The 23,777-nt window shown below is 45.5% G+C and overlaps 1 protein-coding gene across 5 annotated transcripts; it reads right to left on the bottom strand.

Moving 5' to 3' along the window:
* Positions 1 to 450: 450 nt before the first annotated feature.
* CTNNBIP1 (catenin beta interacting protein 1) lies at positions 451 to 23,004 on the bottom strand. Of its 5 annotated transcripts, none has more exons than XM_053997283.1 (5): positions 22,922 to 23,004; positions 12,109 to 12,198; positions 8,971 to 9,092; positions 8,404 to 8,494; positions 451 to 2,668 (listed from the first exon to the last, which is right to left on the bottom strand). In XM_053997283.1, the coding sequence occupies exons 3-5, from the start codon at positions 9,064 to 9,066 to the stop codon at positions 2,541 to 2,543; spliced, it is 315 nt and encodes a 104-aa protein (XP_053853258.1). In that variant the 5' UTR covers positions 9,067 to 9,092; positions 12,109 to 12,198; positions 22,922 to 23,004; the 3' UTR covers positions 451 to 2,540. The 5 variants fall into 5 exon arrangements, with proteins under 5 accessions (XP_053853258.1, XP_053853257.1, XP_053853261.1 ...); XM_053997282.1 differs by lacking the exon at positions 22,922 to 23,004 and adding an exon at positions 22,546 to 22,766; XM_053997286.1 differs by lacking the exon at positions 22,922 to 23,004 and adding an exon at positions 22,546 to 22,766 and having other exon boundaries at positions 451 to 2,699.
* Positions 23,005 to 23,777: the final 773 nt, after the last annotated feature.

A 23,777-nucleotide genomic window follows, 5' to 3' on the forward strand; every position in this document is an offset into this window, starting at 1 on the left:
CAAGCTCTGCAAAACACAGTGTTATGAGAGGTAGATGAGCAGCTTGGCAGTGAAAGTACAACAGCACATTTTGAATCTCTAAAGGAACATTTCTCCCCAAAAGACCACCCAAAGAGCGTGTGTTTTCTTGGAAGATGCCTCTAAAGCTTTTACACTCCCTGAGTGCCTTAAGCACTATATGGTTGATTATTGGACTACAAAGCCTTTTCTAGTTACAAACATATTACAAATTAGACCCGTGCTCAACTCTGGGTTCTAAAACATTTGATTTCCTGGTTTTATTCGTAATGGTTTACTTGAGAAGGCAAAGGCACAACAGCAAAGCTAGAGAAATTTGTACAAACAATAAACAAGTCCCCCATGCTGATGTCCTGTGTCTTTCTCAAAGGTGAAGCCAGGTGTTTTTCATTTGGCAGCTGAGCAGTGTAATAAATCAATATGAAACAAGGGTAGATATTAAAAACTGTATTTCCCCCCCTCCCCAACAGTTACATTTTTAGTGAAAAGATGAAACCACAAACAGTTCACTTTCCTTCTTAGCTGCTGAGGAGTGCCATGGATAGCCAGGGAGGATGAATGTCAGCACTGGGAGGCCACCACAGAGCAGCCAGAGTCACAGGGACCCCCTCAGTTAACACCGTGAGGGCTGCCCCCCTCTGCACCAAATTCACATCAAAGTGCTTCTTAGGCAACCAAGTCAAAATCTAGAGAATCCTCTGGGCTCATTCCTGGTTTATTTTAATAAAGAAATTTCTTATCTGGCCCCAACAAAAAGGGGTAAAAGATTTACTTTCACATAGAACTTTACAAAGCTGCAACTGAATTAAAAGGAGTATTTTCATAAATAGATGTACAGTTGCTCTCATTACACAGTATTTATTTGCTCAAGATAATTTCTTCCTTGTGCTCACAAGTCTATTCTTCCTTTTGCAGACAGTCCATGGTTTCTCTCCAGCTTTTCCCCCATTTCGAGACCACAACAGCATCCTGTCAGCAGAATTTCTGGCCATGAAAATGGTCATGTTCTCACAGTTAGATTCTAGAATTGTCACTGTAAATAATTAACAACCATAGGAAAAGAACCAGGAACGGGTAAATTGAGTTCAGCTTTAATAAATTCTGAAACATCTTGAAGTCAGTGCAACCCACAGCAAAATCCAGAAGTTTTGTAAAAACCACCTGCACACATGAGAGAAAATGAATTGCTTGGTTTTAGGCAGCAGTGCTGGAGGCTTTGTGCAGATTCCTGAACAGTCAGTGCACCTTGGGAATTCCACTGCAGGTTTTTCAGTCTGTCAAGGTCTGTGTGTGTTTTAAGGCCCTGCAGCTACAGAGAGTGAAGCTGAGAGTGTCCCCTGTACACTCAGTGCTGGACAGCCTAATGCAGCACTGCTGCCTCCTGGAACAGTGCCTCAGGAACATGCTCTTATCCTAGGACCCAGAGAATTTCCCTATCACCCAACAGCTGCGAGGAGGGAAATCATGTACAATTTTTCAAGTGACTAGAAACTTCAGTTTATTAAAGCCCAGCGCAAGCTGGATTTAAGTTAATGATCATTAATTGTTCCTAATGTGAGAGCTATTCTTGTGCAGCAGTCAAAGGGTTAAAGTGGAACTCTGCAGTATTTTAAACAAGTTCACATATTCTCTATACAAATTTGGCAAATTCGTGTCACAGCCTTAGATCTCATTCTTGCAATTCCTGCAAGAATTCCACCTCCAGCCCCTCTGTGGGAAGCAGAGAAGCCCCCGGGCAGCCAGGAGTGCCAGGGCTCGGGCACAGCCCCAGTGCCCACCAGGGCTGGGCATCCTCGGCCTCCAGCCCGGCCAGGTGGACTTCTTGAACCAAATCTGCTTTGACACATGCTCCCAAAAGAGCTCCAGGCCAGAGAGCAGCTGAGTATGGAAAAACTGATTGCATCAGAAACACTGCAGCCAAAAGGAAATCAAACCATGACTTCAAAGCCAATCAAAAAACCAAAACAACCCCCCAAAAGCAAGCATTTATATGTGTGTAGATGTAATAAATATTGCAAAGCACATTTGTCTTTTCCCCCCCAAGTCAGTAAGTATAAAGAAATAACCAATGCACCAAAACATCAGCTTCCTGCAATGAAAACGTTGGAGTCAGCAAAATACCTGCAAGCCAGCTGAAGGGAAAGCTTTTGCATTGTCACCCAATCACAAGTTGCTTCCAGTTCTATGCAGCCAAATCAAACCCTCTTCAAATTCACAAGTTTGACCTAAATAAGCACCACAGCATGAAAAGCTTCTTTAGAAGTAGGATGTCAGGAGACTTTGTTTAAAATATAAAATAAAACGTGAGATAAAAGGTTTCCATTGGTCAAGTTTGAAAAATTGCCTTCCTTTATCCAACCACAGCCTGTCCCTTCGAGCCAACCACACCTTTAGGTTTGTCCTTAATGAACACAGCCCGGCTGAGTTGCAAAATCTGACAGGAATAGATGGCTGTGAGATGCATTCTGAGGGTTGGGCAAAGGGAAACAACATTACAAAGGAGAAGGAATACCAAGGAACAATTAGGGTGGGCAGAGGAACTTATTAATGCTCAGCCATCCTCCTCTATCTTCAGGAATCTCACTGTCCTCTCCAGTTCTGTGTTGTTCAGGTGTCCTGTAGTTACTGTCTTCTGTCTTCTGTCTCTGACCTGGAAAATGCCATCACAACATCCTCAGCACCTGCAACAACAATGGATACAGGAAATCTGTGCCATAATTACTTCCTTTAAAGAGCAGTGGAGAGAGGCTCTCTCCTATACCCAAAGTATCATTCTACACATCCATACAACCAACAGGAAAGCAAATGACAAACTAGGGAATGCCAAAAACACCACCACTGCTCGTCCCAGCCAGGTAAATGCTCAGCTCCACAGAATCCTCTTCCAGGGCTTTGCAAAGTTCAAATTCAACTCAAGATGGAGCATCAGCATGCAAAATTCCTCCAGTCTTTTACCTGAAGCATATCAAGAAGCAAATCTCAGTTTTATGCCCCAAGCAACTTCTGCCCATACACCTGCACACAAGGTAAAAGAGGACTAATAAAAATGCCTCATCTGGTCTCATTATATGAATTCCATTTCTCAGTTATCTAATCTGCTCTTCAGTTGCAATATAGCAGGAAAAGTGGTCAAAATGGTTGTAAATTCCCCTTGCTAATGTTCTTAAAAGCTAAATCAATGCTCCTGAAATGCAACTGCACTTACTTTTATAAATCTCACAATTTATTTGTTATATGTACTCAAAGGAGGAAATATTAAGGACCAAGCAGTAGTAGTTTGTTTTTCATATGTAGGGCCCTTATCTTATATAAAACTACATCAAAACCTGCTCTGATGCACCCTCTTGCCAGCATTCAGAAGCCCTGCAGTCATCTCCCTTTTCATCTCCTGCACAAACTGTTTCTTCCTTGATCAAAACATAAATGATATATAGCACCCGGATCCAGCTCGGCAGTAACAAGCTGCCTTGTTGATTTTAAAACACGCAAGAACCACCAGCCCCTAAAGAAAAACAAGGATTTCACTTGCAAGGATTGTGACAAACCCTTCGATGCTGGAGAGGGCCAGCCCCACGCTGCAGCAGCAGGAGGCCAGGACCTCTGGCACGAGTGTCCCACGCCTCCTTTAAGGTGCAGGAGCACCTGGAGTCACCTGGCAACCACAGAGCCTCACCCAGCACAGGATCAGCTGCACTCCTTCACAGGTGCTGACTGCTTTCCTGGGCTCTCCCCTTTCCAGTGTCAAAATGGGAACAAAATTCCTACAGGCTTCTTTGCAATCCCACGCAGGAAAGGAGGCTGCATCCCAGATAACCCCACAGCTCCGTGCTCCTGCCTGCCCTGACTGCCCAGAGGCCACTGAGGGCACGTGGCCACATCTGGAAGTGACTCCCAGAAAAAGAACATGGGAGAGATTTGTCCAGAAAAAGGTCATCCACATTTCTCAGCATAAAAGCAGGTTTTGTTCCAGCCCTGTCCTATAACCCAAACTACCCAGAGCCAAAGGAAACCCAGCTAACGAGGCTGCTCATTAAGCAGTTCTCCAGTGCCCTGTACAGACACAAACAGTGCCAGAGAACAGAGCTGGCCCCTCTGTCTGCCCAAGGGAAAGCAGGGACCCAAGTACTGAGCTGCTGCTGCAGGCCCACTTGGCTCCCACAGCGGATGTTTTCTTACTAATCAAGTGAAATAATGTAAAAAGCAGAGCACAGGTTATGAAGTTAAGCTGCACACGGCCAAGAGCCTGTGACTGAGACAATGGGATGGTGAACCACGTCTGCTTGGAGCACATCCTTCACTGGGCTCTGCACTTCCAGCAATTAATGTACAGAACAATGACAAAGGCACACTTTCACCTGACCTGCACCTATACATACAGCTGCTCTCTCCACAGCTGTCCCTTTCCTGGGCACACATTTCTACCCTGAAACAGAGACTTACAACATACCCAGTGAACTATTCCCCATCTTTTATGAGCAAAACATTAATTGCCACAAACCTTTAGACATTCAGATACTTATCTCACTGCGTCTGCCTCACGCTTTCTCATTCTTCCTACAAATTAACAATAATTAACAGGTGGGCTTATGTCCTATCTTAGAAAGTAATAGTGACAATCTTACCCACTAACTTCCAAAAAAATCCCGTTGAGATTATGTTCCAATTGCAGCTCAGCTGTTTGAATTGCTGAATTTAGAGTTCTTTTACACCACTTGTTCTTCAGTCTTAGCAAGCCAAGATGAGCTGAAGGTCAAATGACTTTACTGCAGGGCACGGCTGCAGACGTGCCCTGAGCTCAGTGTCCCCAGCAAGGAGCTGGGCACAGAGAGATGAACCCAGCAGGGTACAGGCTGGATTGAAACCACACCACCTTAACACCACAGAAGGTGCTGACACCTCTAACAGCTGCTGTTCTCAAGTGCTCTTTGAATGAGAAATAGATATGTACACCTGATTTGCTTGTAGTCACCTGCAGAATTAATTAAACCCCAAAAGCATTTAGAGATCAGAAGGTTTAGCCTGTTGGGAATTTCTAAAGGCTGCCCAATTTAAAAAAAGAAATTCTTCACTTCACACAAGATCTTTGCATACATACATTTCTTCAACCACCTTCCAGCAATAATCTTCTAAACATTAACTCTTCCCTGAAATTCCCAGTATTATCATCCTAGTCTGGCATTCTAAAAATACACCACGCTCTGCTGAGAGCAGCAGCACACTAAAACAAGCCTTGTGTTCAACAAAATAGAAGTGCACGGAGCAGAGCTCGATCTCCATTCTCCATCAGCATCTGCCAAGCCCTGAGCACGGTCCCCTGGAGCCCCACAAGCAGCCTGGGGTGGTTTTGGTGCCCCACCACCCAGAGAACACGTCTCACCCAGCCAGGCACGTGTCTGCATCTCAGCCTTGCCCTCCCCATGGGACCAGCTTCCTCCAGAGCCAGCACGACACTCCTGTTGCTATAGGAACACCAGAGCTGCAATCACCAAGGTCTCAGCACAATTCCCATCTCGTGCTTCCTCCCTGCATTGCTTCCATCTCCAGAGCTGCCAGAGCAGCGCCTGCAGCGAGCCCAGGGCCAGCCCACCCTCTGGAAATGCACGGAGCCGGGGAACAGGGAATATGGGGCTTATGCAGGAGATGCTTCTGTGCACAGAACTTCCTGAGGGGCATTTTGCTTGTACTCAAAACTATGTGAGAAAGCCTGATTTCATCAAGTGTGAGCTGTGCTAGCTCTTGCTGCAATGCAGGCAAGACCAATGGATGAACACCCCAGAACAGCTCAGGATTACATCCCCTCTCCAGCACACACACTGGTTGAACTGAGGTGCCTCAAGGTTCCTCAGTTATTCTTGGAGCCATAAAAACAAACAACAAACACGCCACAGATGTCAGCTAAAGAGCTCCTCGAGTAAAGAAAAACACCCTGGATTTTGCACTTTCATACAGGTGTTAACAATGATTGAAAAATAAAATGACATTAATATTAGACTCAATTATCGTATCTCCTCTTCCAATAAAAATAAGCATAAAATGAAGGGGAGTCAGCCTTCAGGCTTGATTAAAAATTACAGAGATATTCTAAGATGCTTCTTGATCCAAATTAACTTCCATTGCTGGACAACAAAGAGAGTCTCAAGGAAGAACTTCAAATGTCAGAGACATTGGTATCAGCAGTGGCTCATGGAGGGTTTATGGCACAAGCCTGAATTCAGCAGGGACAGTAGAAACTCCTTCCTGCAGTGCACAGCCACATCCTGACACAAGGGACACAGAGGCTGCAGTGACTCCCTGTGGGCAGACAAAGGGGCTCAGCCAGAGCCACAGATCCTGACCAAAGGCACAGCAGGGGCACGCAGGGACAGGCTCAGCAGCCCTGCCCAGGTCACTGCTGCAGCCACAGGTGGAGGCACGGCTCACAACTGTACACCCCCACCCCCTACACCCTTGTCAAGAAAACCCCACAACCCAAAACAACCTTCCTGGAACCGCAGCCAGACTGCAGCACTTTAAGGGACACACAGGAACCTGCAGGTCCCCAGCAAAGCTCTCAGAGTGCTCAGGCAACGACATCATTCTGGGTTTTGGGACAAAACGGGGATGTGAAGTTAGCTTTGTGCCTTTTGTGCCTGCTGGAGGAAAATGGCTCTAAAGATACATCAGGGACACCCTGTCCTGCTGAGGAACAAAAGGCTGTGAAATCCACTGAAGTGCTAACTTGGTGTAAGTTACTCCCTAAATAACACCTCTTTTTGTTGTCGTGTAAGACGAGCTGCATAAAGGAAAAAAGAAATCCTCCAGAGCAGATTTAATGAAAACAGAAAAGTAGGGAAGAAAATTCCTTTAAGCAATCTTGGAGCAACAGAACAGTGAGTGTGGGGACTTGCAGGGGTTTTCCAGCACCAGGCAATGCCATCTAGTGGAGATGGGATCTCCTTAGGGCGGCACATCCCACACCTATGCCATGGTATTCCCAGCTTCCAGGAATTCCACACTCAGCCCTTCCTGTTTCACCGACCCCAGGACACAGCAGAGGGCACGGGCAGCAGCAAGCAAGGAGCATTATCATCACTGACTGTGAGAAGCTGGAGAGATTTCTAAGAAAATCAAAGTCCTGAGCAATAAAGAAGCAATAAGCTGCTTCTGTCTGTAGAGCACACTACAGCTTCAGCACACTGTAGGAAGTATCTGTGTCCCCTGGCTGGACTTTTGATTTTATCACCTTTTCTTTGCCAAAGTGCAGGTAATTCAGCATTGATTTCACTGGGAAAAAATGTAACTTTTAAGGATAATGCTGAAAAATGCCAACTGCAGCTAAGTCTCTCTTAACTGAATGTGTCTACCTCAGTTTTTGACAAGAAACAAGAAAATTCTCACTTTAGACTGGTAGAAAAGCTGTGTATTTTGGCTTAGAATTCTTCAAGCATATCCACCTCCATCAGCCCCCAGCTATGCAAGGAATGAGCACAGCAGCAAGTTTGTGCAGGTTGTGTTTGCAATGCATTTCTAGATGTCTCAGATCTATACTAAATTTCTGCTCAGATCTTTCTGGCACGAGTCTTACAATAGTCCTTCAATTCCAAACTGCACTTTATGAACATGATCAGGCACAAGGGCTGTGCAGGGGAGGGAGAGGAATCCAGTAAGAAACATTCAGGTTCAGAAGAGATTAGTGGACTCAGAGCAGCTCCACACAATTGTTTACCAAGACTTCTGCAAAGAATTAACAAAGCCAGCATATCCCAGCCTGCAGGATGGGTTTCAGCAGGTGGCAAACGATTCTGGAAGTCCAGGAGGCTGCAGGTGGTGTTTTCTGAGGCTGCTGGCCCAGGGGAAGCAGCTCCAGGGCACAGGAAGAGCACAGGGGGGCACTGGGGGAGCACAGGGGGGCACTGGGCAGCACTGGGAGGGCACTGGGCAGCACTGGGCAGCACTGGGAGGGCACAGGGGGCACTGGGCAGCACTGGGAGGGCACTGGGCAGCACTGGGAGGGCACAGGGGGCACAGGGGGCACTGGGCAGCACAGGGGGCACTGGGCAGCACTGGGAGGGCACAGGGGGCACAGGGCAGCACAGGGGGCACTGGGCAGCACTGGGAGGGCACAGGGGGCACTGGGAGGGCACAGGGGGCACTGGGCAGCACTGGGAGGGCACAGGAGGCACTGGGAGGGCACAGGGGGCACAGGGGGGGCACAGGGGGCACTGGGCAGCACAGGGGGCACTGGGCAGCACTGGGAGGGCACAGGGGGCACTGGGCAGCACAGGGGGCACTGGGCAGCACTGGGAGGGCACTGGGCAGCACTGGGAGGGCACAGGGGGCAGTGGGAGGGCACTGGGCAGCACTGGGGGCACTGGGCAGCACTGGGAGGGCACAGGGGGCACTCACCCTGGTCGATGGAGTGCTGGGGCAGCTGGCTCAGCTGGCTGTTCACCACCCCCGCGTACGTGCGCAGGAACTCCTCCTCGCTGGCCGTCAGCTGCGGGCACAGGGGTGACAGAGGTGACACCTGAGCACCCAGCAAAGCAAACCCACCCCAGCAGGCACCAGCTCCCAGGGACAGGCACCACAGCACCTCTGCTCTGCTCCTCGCCACCTGCACCACCCCTGACTTGTGCACCTCGAGCACCAGCAAGGACACAGCAGCCAAGTGGGACATGATGAGCTCGTGGGCAGGTTCAGTGCCACCTTAAAACAGCTGCTTCGCTTGGCTCTTTTGCCAGTAATGAAGAACTTGAAGTCATTTATCTATATATGGCAGTTCCAGGCATCACAAGCCTTATAATATTTAAACAAAAATGAATTGTGTTTAAGTGATTACGGTTAGATCCAGGATGGCTCAAACAATTCAGCATTAACGCCGGACCATCACCTGCCCATCTCAGCAAGCACTACCCCAGTTAGTCCAAAGTTTCCTGAAAACCCACGAAGGATGGGCTAGGAAGTGCATCTTACGTTTGATCCCATCTTCCTGAGCATGAGCAGCACTCTCACTTTCTGCTGAATGTACATCTCCTCCGGACTCTTTCCGGGGACGCCCTCACGGTTCATTCCCCTCCTGCCAGCTCCTGGATTTCCTGCAGATACAAAATCAGGAAAACACAAACTAGAACGGGCAATGGGGTCTAACAGGAAATAGAGGAAAAGTTTCATTTCCAAAATACCTGTTTTTCACCAGTGGGCAGATCACTGAATATCCTGGGAGAGGAAGGAATCACATCCTTCCCCAGAGAAACCCTTAAAAATGTCAGCAGCTAAACTGGGCCTACAAATGCAACTGAAACATTCACAGAGGCTCATGTTCACATCCCCACAGCTCATTATCTGTGGTTACGTTACTGCATGAGTAGAAAAGGAATTCTAAGAACCAGATGAAAGAATCACCCTGACAGAAGAGCCCGTGGTTTGGGGTTTTTTCCATAAATAAGCACAAGCAGAATGAAAACAGGATGCAGAATGCACAGCCATCAAGCCTGCAATGGCTAAACAAAAGCCGTGTGAAATCCAAACTCTTAAGTCTGCCCCCTCTTCTTCTTTTTTCCTTTATGTATCATATGAAAAGGCCACTGCATTACTGTAAAAGTTATTAAAATCTATGAAATGAATTTGGAGAGAAAGTAGAGCTAAGAGGAGCAGAGAAAGAGTATAGTTTACAAGCTGAGCTTTTGCTTCTTATTTTAATAAAAATAATTATGTTACGGAATAAACAGACTGTGCCATTGAAATTCTACAGCACAAAGCATGATTATACTTTATTATATGAGTATCTGGTAATTATTTAAGTTCCACAACAGGGTGTTTACCATGACAAAAAACCAAAACAACATTCAGGCATTCTCTTCAGCTACTCTTAAAAACCATCCTGAACCATGTTTATTAAGTCAGCAATAGCAAATACCTTAACCTGAAATGTAAAAAATAATGGTGCTTCAAATAACACACAATTCCAGCAGTGTCACAAACAGACCCAACCCCTGACCAGTGCTGGGTGGAGGAGAAATGCAACCCCTGACTGCCCTGAAGGGACCCCACAAGGAAGATGGAGAGAGACTGTTTGCAGGAGCCTGGAGAGACAGCACGAGGGGGAATGGCTTCACACTCATCGAGAGTGGGTTTAGGTGGGATATTGGGAAGAAATTCTTCCCTGTGAGGCCCTGGCACAGGTGCCCAGAGCTGCCCCTGGATCCCTGGCAGTGCCCAGGGCCAGGCTGGCACAGTGGGAAGTGTCCCTGCCATGGCAGGGGTGGCACTGGAGGGGCTTTGAGGTCCCTTCCCACCCAAACCATTCCATGCTCCCATGAGAGGATGGAGGTGTGAGCCAGCCACTCCTGCACCACACACACCTCAGAGAAGTGGCTCCAAAACAGGTCTTCAACCACTTTTCACTCCCAGAACTGGGTCTGGTCCTACACCAGCCTATAAATGTGATTTCCTGAACCTCAGTAATGAAGGGAACACACTACACAAGGGAGGGCTGTATCCCAGCAGGTTCAAACAGAGTTTTCCCAGTAATGCTGTCCTGCAGTCATTACCAACCTCTCCTCTCACTTCATTTCCATTATTACTTTTAAGGGAAAGTAATCTGGGTGTGGAAACCGTTTAAAATTACACAGAGGCCCTCCTGAGTGAGTCAGAAGTAATGCAAACTTCAGCAGCAGCTGCTGGGACAGGCTTTGCCACCCACATTACTGAGCATGGAGATAACAGCATTAAAAGTGAGAAAGATCCATCACCAGTCCCTCTTGAACATGTTTCAGTGGGAAGATCTGCATGGAGCTGATTTGCTATAGATGGCTCTGCTTGGAAACCTGCAGCCTGTGCAAGGTGATGGTTGTTGGGGTTTTTTATACAACCAGCAAACTGCTCTCTGAAGGGGGACTTAAACAATCCCATAATTTTGCCTAGTGTCCACTTAAGTAAGTAAATTGGATTATGCTACTAGGTATATACTCCACAGTGCAATTTACTGAGTGCTAACAAGGGATGTCAATAGTAAGGCAATGAACAAAATAAGATAGTGAGCAAGAGACATTAAGAGATACACATCCAGAGACTGATAAAACAATAAACATTGATCAAGATATCCAGTCAGTCTGAAAGGCTGGGACTGGTTCTTAATATTATAAATACTTTTCAAAAAATATTTAACTTGAAAAGGGAAGCTGCTGTACTAGTAACCAATCAACCTAGGAAAGAAAAATCATGACAAGAAAAGCTGGAATGCAGGAAGTCATCTACTGTTTAAAAATTAAACAAAGTGGATGGGATATCAGTAGGTGGCACCATCCACAAGCACCAAGAAAATGCCACGGCTGCCCCCATGCCAACGAGGAAGAGCCCACTTCAGCACTGCTCTGCACATCTGGTACTACCTAGTTTGGTTACTATTCATTGTTTTCCACCATAACTATCTTCTAGTTGTTTATTAATTTTCAAACTTTAAAAAGGGGTGATGGGAATTCCTATCTAAGCCTGGCTCTTCTGAAGTAACCTTCAGCCAAGATGGGTTTGTCATGAAGCCACCTATTTAACAGGAAGGATAAAAATCCTAAAGCCTGCCCATTCAGTGAATGCTTCACATAATTAGGAAGCAGCATGGGGGGGAAAAAGCACTCAATATGGCTCAAAAAATATGTACAGAGAGGTAAAACTAAGCTTTCAGAGCTTACACCACACAATTACACCACACAATTACCCTGCCACCACATCTCTTCCCACTCGATGACATCGAAGTGGAAAGACAAAGGTCAGACCCCAGCACATTCAAAAATGTGAACAAATCTCTGTGTTCTTGTTACATAAAGCTTTCAGAAGACACAGTTTAGGATGACAACATTACCCAGCATATGCTACATGAGAGAATTTCCAAACCCACATACAAAGCTGGTCCATGCCCAGAAAACAGCATGATTCACATTTGCAAATGAAGGACTGAAAAATCTTTTCAAAATACTTACCAATGTGCTACACATTAATGTATGAAATGCTCCTTAAGCAGCATTTCCCTGCCCCCACAAATCTTTCTGGCTCATGGATGAGTGGTCACTGCCCCATCCCCAAACAACAAAACACCAGATTTCTCTGCCAACTTACCTGCTTCTAGAAACCACAGGAGATCAGATAATCCACGTGTGCAGTCCTGATCAGAGACTGGAGCTGGGAAAAATGTAGGAGGGAAGTGCCCTGTGAAAACAAATGAGCAAAGAATTACATGAACCCCAGGAAGGTCCTTAATTCAACACACCTTCACTCCCAGTCTGCTTTAGAACACGTTCTAGGTAAAATTCAAAAACTGCACCATTGTCTGGAGCTGTTAAACATAAGAACCTTTTTATGTTTAAAGTTTTTTAAAATCAAGCCATTCTTCAGCTGCAAGACTGACCATACCAGTGACATTCCCAATCACTTGAGAATGAATTGCATTCAAGCTTTGCATTCTTTGGGAAGCTTTCAGCACAAAACCCAACTGACCCATCCTGGCCTCAGCAAAGAAGTAATGGGATCTCAGCTGAATTTCTGGGAATGGTGTCCTGGATGGCTGGCACTGCAGGAAGAAAGGCCAAGGGCTGGTGAAGCCATAGAGAATGCACTATCAGATCTGGAACTGTCTCTCCAGGTAAGGGTGAGGCAGATGTGCAGAGCCAACAGGAACATTTGGGCTGCCTGTGCTTACCTCTGGCAGCTAAACGTGGATCTACTTCCCAGTTTTCCATTCCCTTCTCACAAAGAAGACTGACCCGTGCATTTCAAAAGCTGCAGTGTTAGTCAGAAATGACTGAATTCTTCACTAAACTCTGTTAAAAGACTAAATGCTTCAAGCTTGTCCTGCATCCAACACACTGCAAATGGACATAATTGGGTCACCTAATTCTCCCTTATTTGCCAGGCACAGGCAATGAAATTTTCTTCTCATTTATTTTTAAGATGATTCACATGACAGAATAATAAACAACAAAGATCTATATAGTACAGCCAACACTGCCAGCCCAGCTTTGCCAAAGCAACAATCTGAGTTTGAAAACACCCCCTCCCCTTCCCCAGCAGTACAGAAAGCTGTCCTGCAGTCCAGCACCTCCCTCCCCACGCTGCCTGCAGTGGGCTGGGTGAGGATCCCAGGAATTCCTTCAGCTCAGCAAGGCCCAACATGTGGACTGGGCAGAGCCAGGAACGCCTGACATCCCCATCTGTCTCCTTCCAAAGCCTGTCCTGGGCTGGGGAAGGCTGTGCAGCCCTGCCCTTGGCACACCAAGCACGAGCAGCACCTTCCCACTAAACCCTGTGGATTGAAGCTGCAGGCTCTGGCAAGGCAGGAAGCCAGAGATCAGAGGAAGCCAGACATGGCTTTGGAATGAGCAGGTGGAGGTACTTCTACACCTAAAAACACCTGGGCTACTGTGCAAGGATATTACCCGAGTAATGAAACAGCTAAGTACCTCCAGTTTTCCCACTAGCATTAAGGGATACTTCCTCACATCTCCTCACTGTTACTTGTTCTGAAAACTCTAATGAAAATAAAATATATTTCTTCCCAAAAATGAATTAAAAGACCACAGTGGCTTTCTCTTCAATCACTGACCCCAGACACAACAGTACATAATGAAAAAATGCTGTAACTGCACTTAGCCTTCCCTTTTATTCTTTTTTCCTAACCAGGGTTAGAACATCAGCTATTGGGGTTTCACTTCAAAAAAATGTAGACAGGAGAAATCTGTACTCAATCTCAGTTTAACTTGTCTGTTTTACCAACAGATGGAAACAGCTCCTCAGGAAACTCAAGCCTCACCAGCAAGAACTGTTTTGACTGAACGCCTTCAGAAGAAGATTCCAACACACAGCAACTGAAAATTACAGATTTGTAACTGTATTTTCTTCACTTCCACCTACACTGGTATGAATTCAAAACCTGGAAGGGACTTTCTGCTGGACAAAGCCACAGATCAGTTCATAATTAAGAACTTCTAAATTATTCTGACTCCCTATCATCTTTTTAAATAAACAAAAATTTCACATCTCAACAGAAAAACAGACATGCTAAAAAAAAAAGCATCTTTATAAATTTTGCATAAATGAAGTTACTTAAGCATCCCATTCAGTTTTAAAGCCATGCTTATTAAATGCAATGAGAAACCAACATGAGCTTTTGCTCCTTCAAATTTCATATTCCCCCCAACACTGAAGTCCTCTGCAATGCTGAAATTCCTAATGACCACATTTTACTGCTATGGGAAAACAAAGTGCAATCTGCACAGCCTAAATTAAGGGGGAAGAAAATAAAAAGGCAGTAAGCGGTTGGAAAATGTAGTATTTTACATATTCAGTCTTAATAATTTAGGGTACTTAGAGCAGCCATCTGGCAAGTTCTTTAAAGCCTAAGTCACAGCTGACTACCTCTTTAATATCTTGTAGCATTTCCAGTTATAGCCAAAAGAAACCCAACAGGAGTTAGTTCAGCTACAATTTATTTTTTTCTTGAATCTGACTGGTTCTGTTCAAGGCAGTGAAAACCCTCAATTAATGGGAAAGGATTATAAAGCTCAGCTAAGGAGTTATGGTGAATAAACCCGAGCACTGCAGGTTCCCTTTGCTCCACACGAGTGGAGTTCAGAGCAGCAGGAAGGGTCCCTTTGACTCTCTGATATCATTATCCAAGGTTAAGCCATTCCCCTCCACAGCTCCACCACAGAGCACTTCAGTGCTTAAGCTTGGTCATACTGGGAAGCTTGGAAGTGCAAGGGGATGCTGCCCCTCATTTAAGCCTTGTTAATTTTCAAATGACATTTTTCAGAGAACAGTTAGAGCCCGAAAAACCTTCCAAGCTGGAGCCTGAAACCTGAAGTCAGGAACCAGTCTGCAAAAACCCTGCTACAAATTTCCCTCTAATTCATTCTGACTCATGACCTTCAGTCACAGGCAGCTGGAGACTGGATTAATTCCCATCTCCAGAGGGATACAATGAAGAATTCATAACAGCTACCTATTTATAGGTGAACAGTATGAACTGAAATATTTAATACAGGTTTTTTTTGTCTTCGTTTCTATGTTCAGTGCTGCCTTTTAGCTGACTTCAGAATCTGAACCCAGTGTCAGATTTAGGTCAATTTACTGCTGGAACTCCCAGAGGTGGAGGTTCAGATCTCTTAAATGTTAGATTTAAATTTTTAACGAAACACTACAGTCTCCTTCTTGAAGGAGGACAGGAAACAGCCCCAAACACTGCCATTTATTCATGAAACATTTATGAACACAAGCAGGGGTTTTTCTCCCCGGTGCTGGAACACCTTTCAGAGCTTCAAAATGGACTTCAAAAGTAGCAATGAAGTGCATTCCATAGAGCTTCCCAATATACCAAAACAGTTCTTACATCAATGCTCAAGCTGACCTAAAAAATAAATTTTAAAAATCCTACTATCATAATCATCACTTTAATGAAATTAAAATTTGCCTCCTGACCTTCAGGCACACACAAACCAGACGATTTCCCCCCTGTTCCCTGAAGGACAAGACACCTCTCACATCTCATACAGTTAAAAGAGGCAGCACAGGGTTTTAGGTAGCTCACGTCAGTCAACCTGAAGCCTCTGAAATTAAACGTAGTAACAGCAACAAAACCTGAAAAAAAGCCTTTCACTTCACAAAGGTATTCACACTTCAAAGATGAATGTGTCAAAAATTCTTTAAAAAGTGACACCACTTTATAAAGAGCAGTTTATACAGAAATTGCATCCCAGTCCAAGAGACAGTTCCAGCAGAATGCACCAATGCTTTACTCACGATGGTCACCAACAGCTGGATGGGCACTGCTGCTCTCCTCCCAGCCTGGGGTGTCTTTCACAGAGGCTCAGGCACCTCTTCTCCTATTTAAAACAAAGCTACAAATCTTCTAGGCAGGAAATTGGGCACTAATGACAGATAGCCAACGATTTAATTAGCAGGTATCCCACTGAAGAATTACTGCTAAAAAGTGTTCAGCATCCATCATTAAAACAGAACAGTACTGCCAAGCTTTGTATGGATCTATCTGTAAATATTTATATTCAGAAATATTTTATTTCAGGAATTTCTGGAGAAAATTTCAGTGCCATTTCTGGAGTCAAACTCCCTCTGCTGGAGTGACCAACTTCTCCCAGCCCAAGCACACAGTGCTGGGTGCATTTAACCTGAAATGGCAGAGAGCACACGTGGTGGCACAGAAAGGCTTCCTTTCCACTGTGTGTGTACATATATCTAAGTATTTTATAGATCTATATTTATGAGCATTTCTCTGGTACTCATCAACACAGGATCTACAACAGCCAGGTATTAATGAGAGCTCTCAATGTGCTGCCCTGTAATTTTTACTGACATCTGAACATCATTATTGCCAGGTCACAGACATTTCACATTGCAAATGCCTATAAATCTGTTATAGATTATGGCTAACTAGATTTTTTAAAAGTAATTAAAATGTGAACTGTTATTAGGTTGGTGACTATTTAGCATTTTTGTATTTTGCAAGAGTGTATCAAAGTACATAGTTAGAACCAGAGACTCTCAGATTAATAGTTCTTTACTACCAAAATTGTGTAACCATTGGACAGCAACATGAAATAGTGCTTTGGCCTCTTACATCAATAAAATCTGCTGTAAATGTGACAAACACAGCCTTTATGTCTCCTAGTTATCTTGCCTCTTTAGGAAAAAAACCCCCAAACTTCTGTGCTGCTTTCCCCATGGATGCTCTGAATAATGAAAAAAGGCAAAGAAGAGGTTTCAGTTCTCAATCAAGGTTTAATTTTCAAAACCATTTAAAGAGAGCTCTTGATGTGAGTTGAACTAAGAATTAATGGCCCTTTATCTAATGTGGCCACATGCCACAATCACCAGAACACAAACTCTGCCTCCTCAGTGATCCCTGAGCAGCAGCAATGTTCCTGGAAAACGTGGGCAAGAGACTTCTGCTCCTAAGCCCTTCATCAAATAATAATCCACAAGACTTTTCCTAGGTAGTGTTCCATAGGCTGGTCTCAGTAGAGTATGCCAAGCATGCCAGCTTCTCTTCTCTGAACGACTTACTAGAAACAAAAAGCACAAGAAAAGGATTTTTGTTCCTTTCTTAGGTCACCAAACAAGACTGTGCTGCGAAGATATCTGAAGGACAGAGGAGGGAGGAAGGAAAAAAGTCCTTGTCAGTTTTAAGAGAGGACTTTTAACATTCACTAATTTAAAACAAATTCCTAATTACATATCAATTTTACCATGGACATTTTGTTTTCCCTATGTTTTGGCCAAGTGGGATTGCAAGGAAGGAAATCTTGCCTTCAAGAGACTTCGTATTTCTCAGGAAAATGGATGCAATTTCCTTCCTGCCTAGCCACAATTCTGAATGTTACCTTAATTCTGTGAGCTGTGAACTGTGACATAAAGCTGCAGGTCAGTGGTCTGACAGCTGAAGAGTCCCTTCAGCACTGAACAAACACACTGGGCTGAGAGAAAGAACCCAGGGACTGCAGGGCCTGAGGGGTCCCAGCGAGTCCCCATCAGTCCTGGGAGTGAGTAACTCCTGAGCACAAAGGAACAACCACAGGCCAGACACAACACACGTATGTTAAAGGCAACCACATGTAAAAATATTGATTTAGATTAATCAAACTGCAATACATAACGATAGTAACAACAGGAGTCAGCCCAGAGACCACTCACAACAAAGCTCGAGAGTGGCTGAGTCTTACACAAGGTAAAACCACTGCAAGATCCCAGCTCACTGCAGGAAGGTCCCAGGAGCAGGACTGCACCCAGCCACCACCAATTTCAGGCAGAATGGACAAAGAGAATGACTGGAAGAGCAGCCAGATTTCTGCCAAACCATGAGCACAATTAGATACACCACTATTATGGTTAGCTGCTCAACAAACAGTTACATCTAAAACTGCAGACACCAAGAGCAATGAAATGAATACATGAAAAACAAGGGGCCAAAACTGTGGTGCCTCACATGTGCTGTTTCACACAAAGTGCCTTATTTAAAGATTAAAACGTATTTTGTAAAAGTTAGTGAACTAAGAATCTTGACAGTGAAACAGTAGGAGAATGGTTGCAGCTTGATGTGAATTGTGAAAGGCTTATTTTACCAAGTTCATTGTAGCTGCTGACCAGGATTTCAGCAATAAAAAGTTCTGTTTAGCAAAACCTGATGTTTCTGACCTCTGAAGTTAAGCAAAACCTTTCACGAATTCCACGTAAACCAACGAGTATTATTTGGCATCTACAGACATTCCTGAGAAAAGGCAGCTAAGAAGATGTGAATGCTCCTATTTTCCTCAATTTGGCATCAACTCTTGAAGCTAATTATATTATAAGTGTTATTGCTGATTGGTTTTGCATAAACATTCAGTTAACTATGTTTATCTTGAAGTCTGATATTGCTTCCCCTGACCAACTGAGCAAGTTGCCAAGGCACAAAGAAATTTCCAGTTTTCCACATAAGGTCCAACACACTCAAAGTTAGGAAACGCCATTAAAATGACATTAAAATGGCAACAGGCACCAGAGATCCCTGCAGCTGCACTATCCCCTCCTCAGTTCTACAAAAAACCTTCCTTCAGTAGTTCACCTTAAGCTGTTTCAGGATTTATATTCCTCCTTTACAGCAATTCTGCTGTAAAAATTTAGGTCACATTTCCTTTAAGGGTGCACGTCCATGTGTACTTATTTAAAGCTCAAGGAAATTAATTAAAAGCTCCTCACTGACTTCACTGTGCATTGAATCAGGACCTGGATGAGTTCAGAGGCAAAACAATTACACTTTAATTAAACATCTCCACCTTCATGTGAAGTAGTCAACTAATTTTATGGAAGGATAAACTGAGTCAGAAGGTTTCTGAGCTTGGTCATGGTCATAAACAGAGTTGATTACCTAAGTTGTGTCCATATTTTTTAGCTGTCCTCATAACACAGAGAAAATGGACTTGGTGAAAAATCAACTAAATTCTTGGTTTTTGTATTTGCATGGAATAAAACAGAACATCCTGAAACAAGTGCAATGGTTGTACAAATTTACTGACTCCACCTCTGTTTCCCAATCAGTAGCTCATTTAGTCAGTCACAGGAATTCCAATAGTGCAAGAAGTTGAAATTATTAGGGTTTTTTTTAAATATTTTTAGGCTGTTTTGTTTGTTTTTAAATAGCATTAATGATTATATCTATATTATTTTTGAAAACAGAAATAGGCTTGGCAGATTTGATACTTGTAAAACCTTGGATGTATTTACTGAAAAGCAAGAAGTATGACTCCACTTTCTGAATTCAGACTGACATTTAAACCATACAGAAGCTCTGTAAAATTCTGTCAGATCACCAGCAGTGAGCAGGAAGAAGAATGAGCTTTCCTCACTTCTTTGAGCATTTGTTATATAATGCTTCCTCAATACTAAGGCTGAAAATAAATCTGAGAGTCAGGAGAGTGTTCTCCTCATTCTAGTACTAACTAATGGGTTTTGGTTAATTTACTGATTTTTGATTTCTTCTCACCTCTAGTTTTGCTCCCTCTGCTCTAGCTGCACTCTCATGCCAATGGAAGCTCATGGAGAGGGCACAGCTCTTCAAAGGGAAAAAGAACTGTAAGAGTTCTCCATTCTCAGAGATGTAACACTGAACAAAGTGGTTTGGGGTTTTTTCCCTAAGTGAAGTTACTTGGTAGAAAGTTTTCAGCACATTTCAAACCTGTTTACGTACCATTTCTCCCTTGTACTTAGAAGCAAGACCATTAAACTACCAACACTGGATGTGGTGACAATGTTTTTGTTCCAATAATTTGTATCTTGGGTGCACGTCACCATCAAAACTGGGACTAGTCACACAATAGCTTTAGGGGAGAACATAAACATTTGGCACATTTGGCAGGATTGCAATTTTCCCAATCACTTCTGCACTATATGCCTGATGGTGTGGTGCAGCTGTAACAGCTGCCTCTGTCCTTGCTGCATTTCAGCAGGAAATCCAATCTGTTGACAGCTTGCAGTAAAAAGAAGGACAGTTTTGCCTGTGTGTGTATGGAAATATTTCTGATACCAAATCCTTTTTTTTTTTGAAAAAATTCTCCTGGAAGTTTCTCCCAGCATCCCCAACAGCAGCCTCCAAAAGCCTATTGCCTTTCTGTGCACAGCACTTGGGTGGATGTTTGATGCTTCAAACTAGGTCAGATGCTCAGGAGGGTGCTTTGTAGTCAACAACCAACTTAGGAAGTGAAATACTTGGTGAAAAACATACATGTTTGTGTTGGTTACAGATGACAAACATTTTGGAGAGGAAAAACTTATACTAAACACATATAAATAGATGTATTTCTGACAAGCTGTTTCCTAGGCAAAGCATCAACCTTGAACAGCTTAACCACATCAGGCACTTTTAGGTGTTAGCTCTGTTTGCCCATATGCAACTGAAGGATGATTTTTAATTTTTGGCAGCAGATACGTATCACAGTCATTGTTAGTAATTACAAAATCTAGGTTTTATTTCCGTTCACTTTTGGTTTTGTTTAGAAAACAATACAAATTGTTTTGGAAACGTCTCTCTCCTCTTGCAAAGTGAAGCATTCTCCAACCCTGGATGGGGGAAAGGATGGAGGGGAACAGAAAGTCATGCAGCCACAGATTTCCCATAAAACTGGGGTTCAGAACTTGCCTTCCCAAACACTCACAGGACGTTCTGTCCGTGCCACGAGCACTGATTTGCTCAGACAGGGTCAGGGGCTCCCGTTCACTGTGAGCCACAGCCCTCCCTGCCAGGGCAGCCCCAGCTCTGCTGATGGCACAGGGACTGGCACAGGGACTCCTGCCAGCCCAGGGGATGGCTTCCCTGCTGAAAATGTCACTGTACTCCCCACCTGGATGTCAAGAAGAATCCTCTTCTGCCCTTTGAAGAAGAAGCACTTTTCTGCCCTGTGTGACTTTTCCATAACTTGTTGCAAGGCTTGCAATGAACTAAAAGAGAAAACTGCTTTAAAGCAAATTTGGGTCCAGCCCATTACCAATTAAGTTTTTCAAAATGGCCTTTGCTCCTGCATTTGTTCAGTCCTACACACTTCTTCATAAATTTATTATTTCTATGTACCACATCAACTAGGACAGCACACAGATCACCAACAACTCTAAATTACCCTGAGGGAGCTGCCAGTTTCTCCCAAGATGCCAAAGATACAATAACTGAGGATGCTTTTTCAGCTAAGGGCAAAGTGAAGCAACAGAAATGTATCTGAAGTACACCTGTCACCATTTTCCAGATTAATCTGTTTGTCAAGGCAAAAGTAGCTTATAACTTGGTAAGAAAACCAGCCTGTATTTTTAAAAGAGTAATATGTAGCTTTCTGTATGCTCCCTCACCTTGAATACCTGTACTTTCAGAACAAACCCCACTGAAGTACATGTTTAGCCTCATTTTTTTCACCATTTATATAGAGGTTCTCCTTCAGCAGGCTATTTCACATCACACATGAACTCCAAAAATACCCAAGGCCAAAAGAAATTGAAAGCCTGTGAGTTAAGCAGCCAAAAAAAAATAGGATTTTGTAAATGTATTTAAAAATATGTTCTTAAATTCTCTCTAATGATGCCTCTCACCATACTGGAGCCAGCTTAGCCCAGGACTGTGAACTAGCACACCTAACTTGCCTCCAAAGTCTGCTGGAGTTGGGCGTTTTGTTTCTTTTTTTAAATCCTCACATCTGCAGAATGTCTCACGCTCATCTCACAGAGCATCAAAGCTCATCCTGTTCAACATGCCAAGATGAGGAACGGACAAATAAAAGATGATATACAACAGAGCAAAATAGCCTCTTCTTGAAGAGAAAGCAAACCCGAGTCTGTGAGGCAAACATGCCCTGATGAAGCAGACCTGGGTGTTGAGCAGAAACGAGGATCACGTCCCATCTGTCTCTGATACATTCTGATCCAGAGGGTGATGCTGTCCCTCTCTCACGTATCTTCCCAACAGGTAAAAAACTAACGTGTGCCAACAAATACCGTCCATGTAAACTGAAAGTTACCGAGCGCTGCCTCGGAGGCTCCAGAAACCCAATTTTAGCCAATGTAGGATTACCCCCGAGGGAAGCCCTTTACTAAACGCTGTCCGAGAGGCGTTTTGGCAGGCGAGGGCCGGGATGCCGAGAGCACGGCGGGCACACGGGGCTGTCCCGAGCCGGCCGGGCAGACCCATCGCTGGTGGCACCTGCCGTCCCTGCCCGGGCCCCGGCGCACCCCCGGCAGCTCCCCCGGGAACGGCTCCAGCAGCCGCGGCAGCGCAGCCGTGCCCGGGGCGGGACACCGGGAACAGGGCGCCTCGTGACGCAAGGGGTGATGCCAGAAAATGAAAAAGGCACCTCGCGTACCTGCGCCGCGGGGCCGGGGCCTGCCAGGGGCCGGGCAGCGGCGGCGGCGCCGGCGGGGCGGCAGCGCGGAGCGGGGAGGCCCGGCCGGCGGAGCGGAGCCGGCCCGGAGCGGAGCCGGCCCGGGCGAGCGCCTTTGTTCGCGGCCGCGCACAAAGAGCACCGCGCTCACCTGGTGCGGGGCCGGCGGCCCCGGCGCTCCGGCGGCTCGGGCGGCGGCGGGGCGCTCGGCACGGGCGGGCGAGAGCAGCGGAGCGGAGCGGAGCCGCCGCCTCCTCCTCCTCCTCCTCCGTCGTGAGTCACCGCGGCGGCCCGAGGGAGGTGCCTGGGCGGCTCCGGGGGAGGGACCCGCCGCGTCCCGGCGCCCAGGGCAGCGGCGGCGCCGCAGGCAGCACCGAGAGCCGGCCGGGAGGAAGGGGCGGGCCGGGGCAGGGCCGGGCCGGGGAAGGGGCGGGCAGGGCCGGGGAAGGGGCGCGCCCGCGGGGCTCCGGCCCCGCACGGTCCGGCAGCCGGAGCCCCTCCGCCGGGACACACCGGCACGCACTCACCCGAGGAACACCGTCTGGAGGGCCGCGGTGCCGAGGTCCCGGCGCTCCTGCTGTCCCCTCCCGGGCCGCCCGGGATCCATCGCAGCAGGGCGCGGGGCCGCTGCTCAGGAACACTGCGCTAAGAGAGTTAAAGACACTGCAACGTCCAGTACAGCTCGAGCCAATTCAGCCAGTACAGAAAATGCCAACCTCCAACTAGAATAAGTGGTCATTTGGTCACTGAAGCACTCAAAAATAAAAGTAATGCTTCACCTACATTGACTGAAGAAGAGTAAAATCCCAGTGAACACAGAGAGGAATTAATTAAAACTAAAAACCAAAGAAGACAGAAGCCACCAAAGGCTCTTCACCCTGCTCCATCACTCATCTGCATTATGGTTTCCCACTAGGTTAACAGTATACAGGGTGCATTGGTGAGGCCAGCAAGGTAAGTACAAAATTCCTGGAGATGAAAATGCTTTGTGAACCAAGTGTTATTTAGTAAAATGCATCTGTTTTCCACTCGATATTTAACTTAATTGCATAAAGATAGTCACAGTAATGAAATAGGTGGCACTTCCTTTAACAGCTTGATACTTAATGACATCAAAGCCCGATGCCACTGAAATCCAAACCCCACTGCCAGCTAATGAAGGGCTTAACATGAAAGCCTCTGCAAAGAGCAAACCCAAGCCTCTGACAGGAACAGGAATGGTGCAAATGTGCTGGGATCTGAGATCACTGGCACATACCCACAGCACAGCAGGCAGTAATGATTATTAATTATTTAAGAAAAGAACATAAGAGCTCCAGCATAAGCTGAAAAAAATATGCAGAAGCATTGCACTGGGATCCTCCAGTTGGATTACTGTTAATT

Source organism: Vidua macroura, chromosome 23 (genome assembly GCF_024509145.1).
Source record: "Vidua macroura isolate BioBank_ID:100142 chromosome 23, ASM2450914v1, whole genome shotgun sequence".
NCBI classification, from domain to species: domain Eukaryota; kingdom Metazoa; phylum Chordata; class Aves; order Passeriformes; family Viduidae; genus Vidua; species Vidua macroura.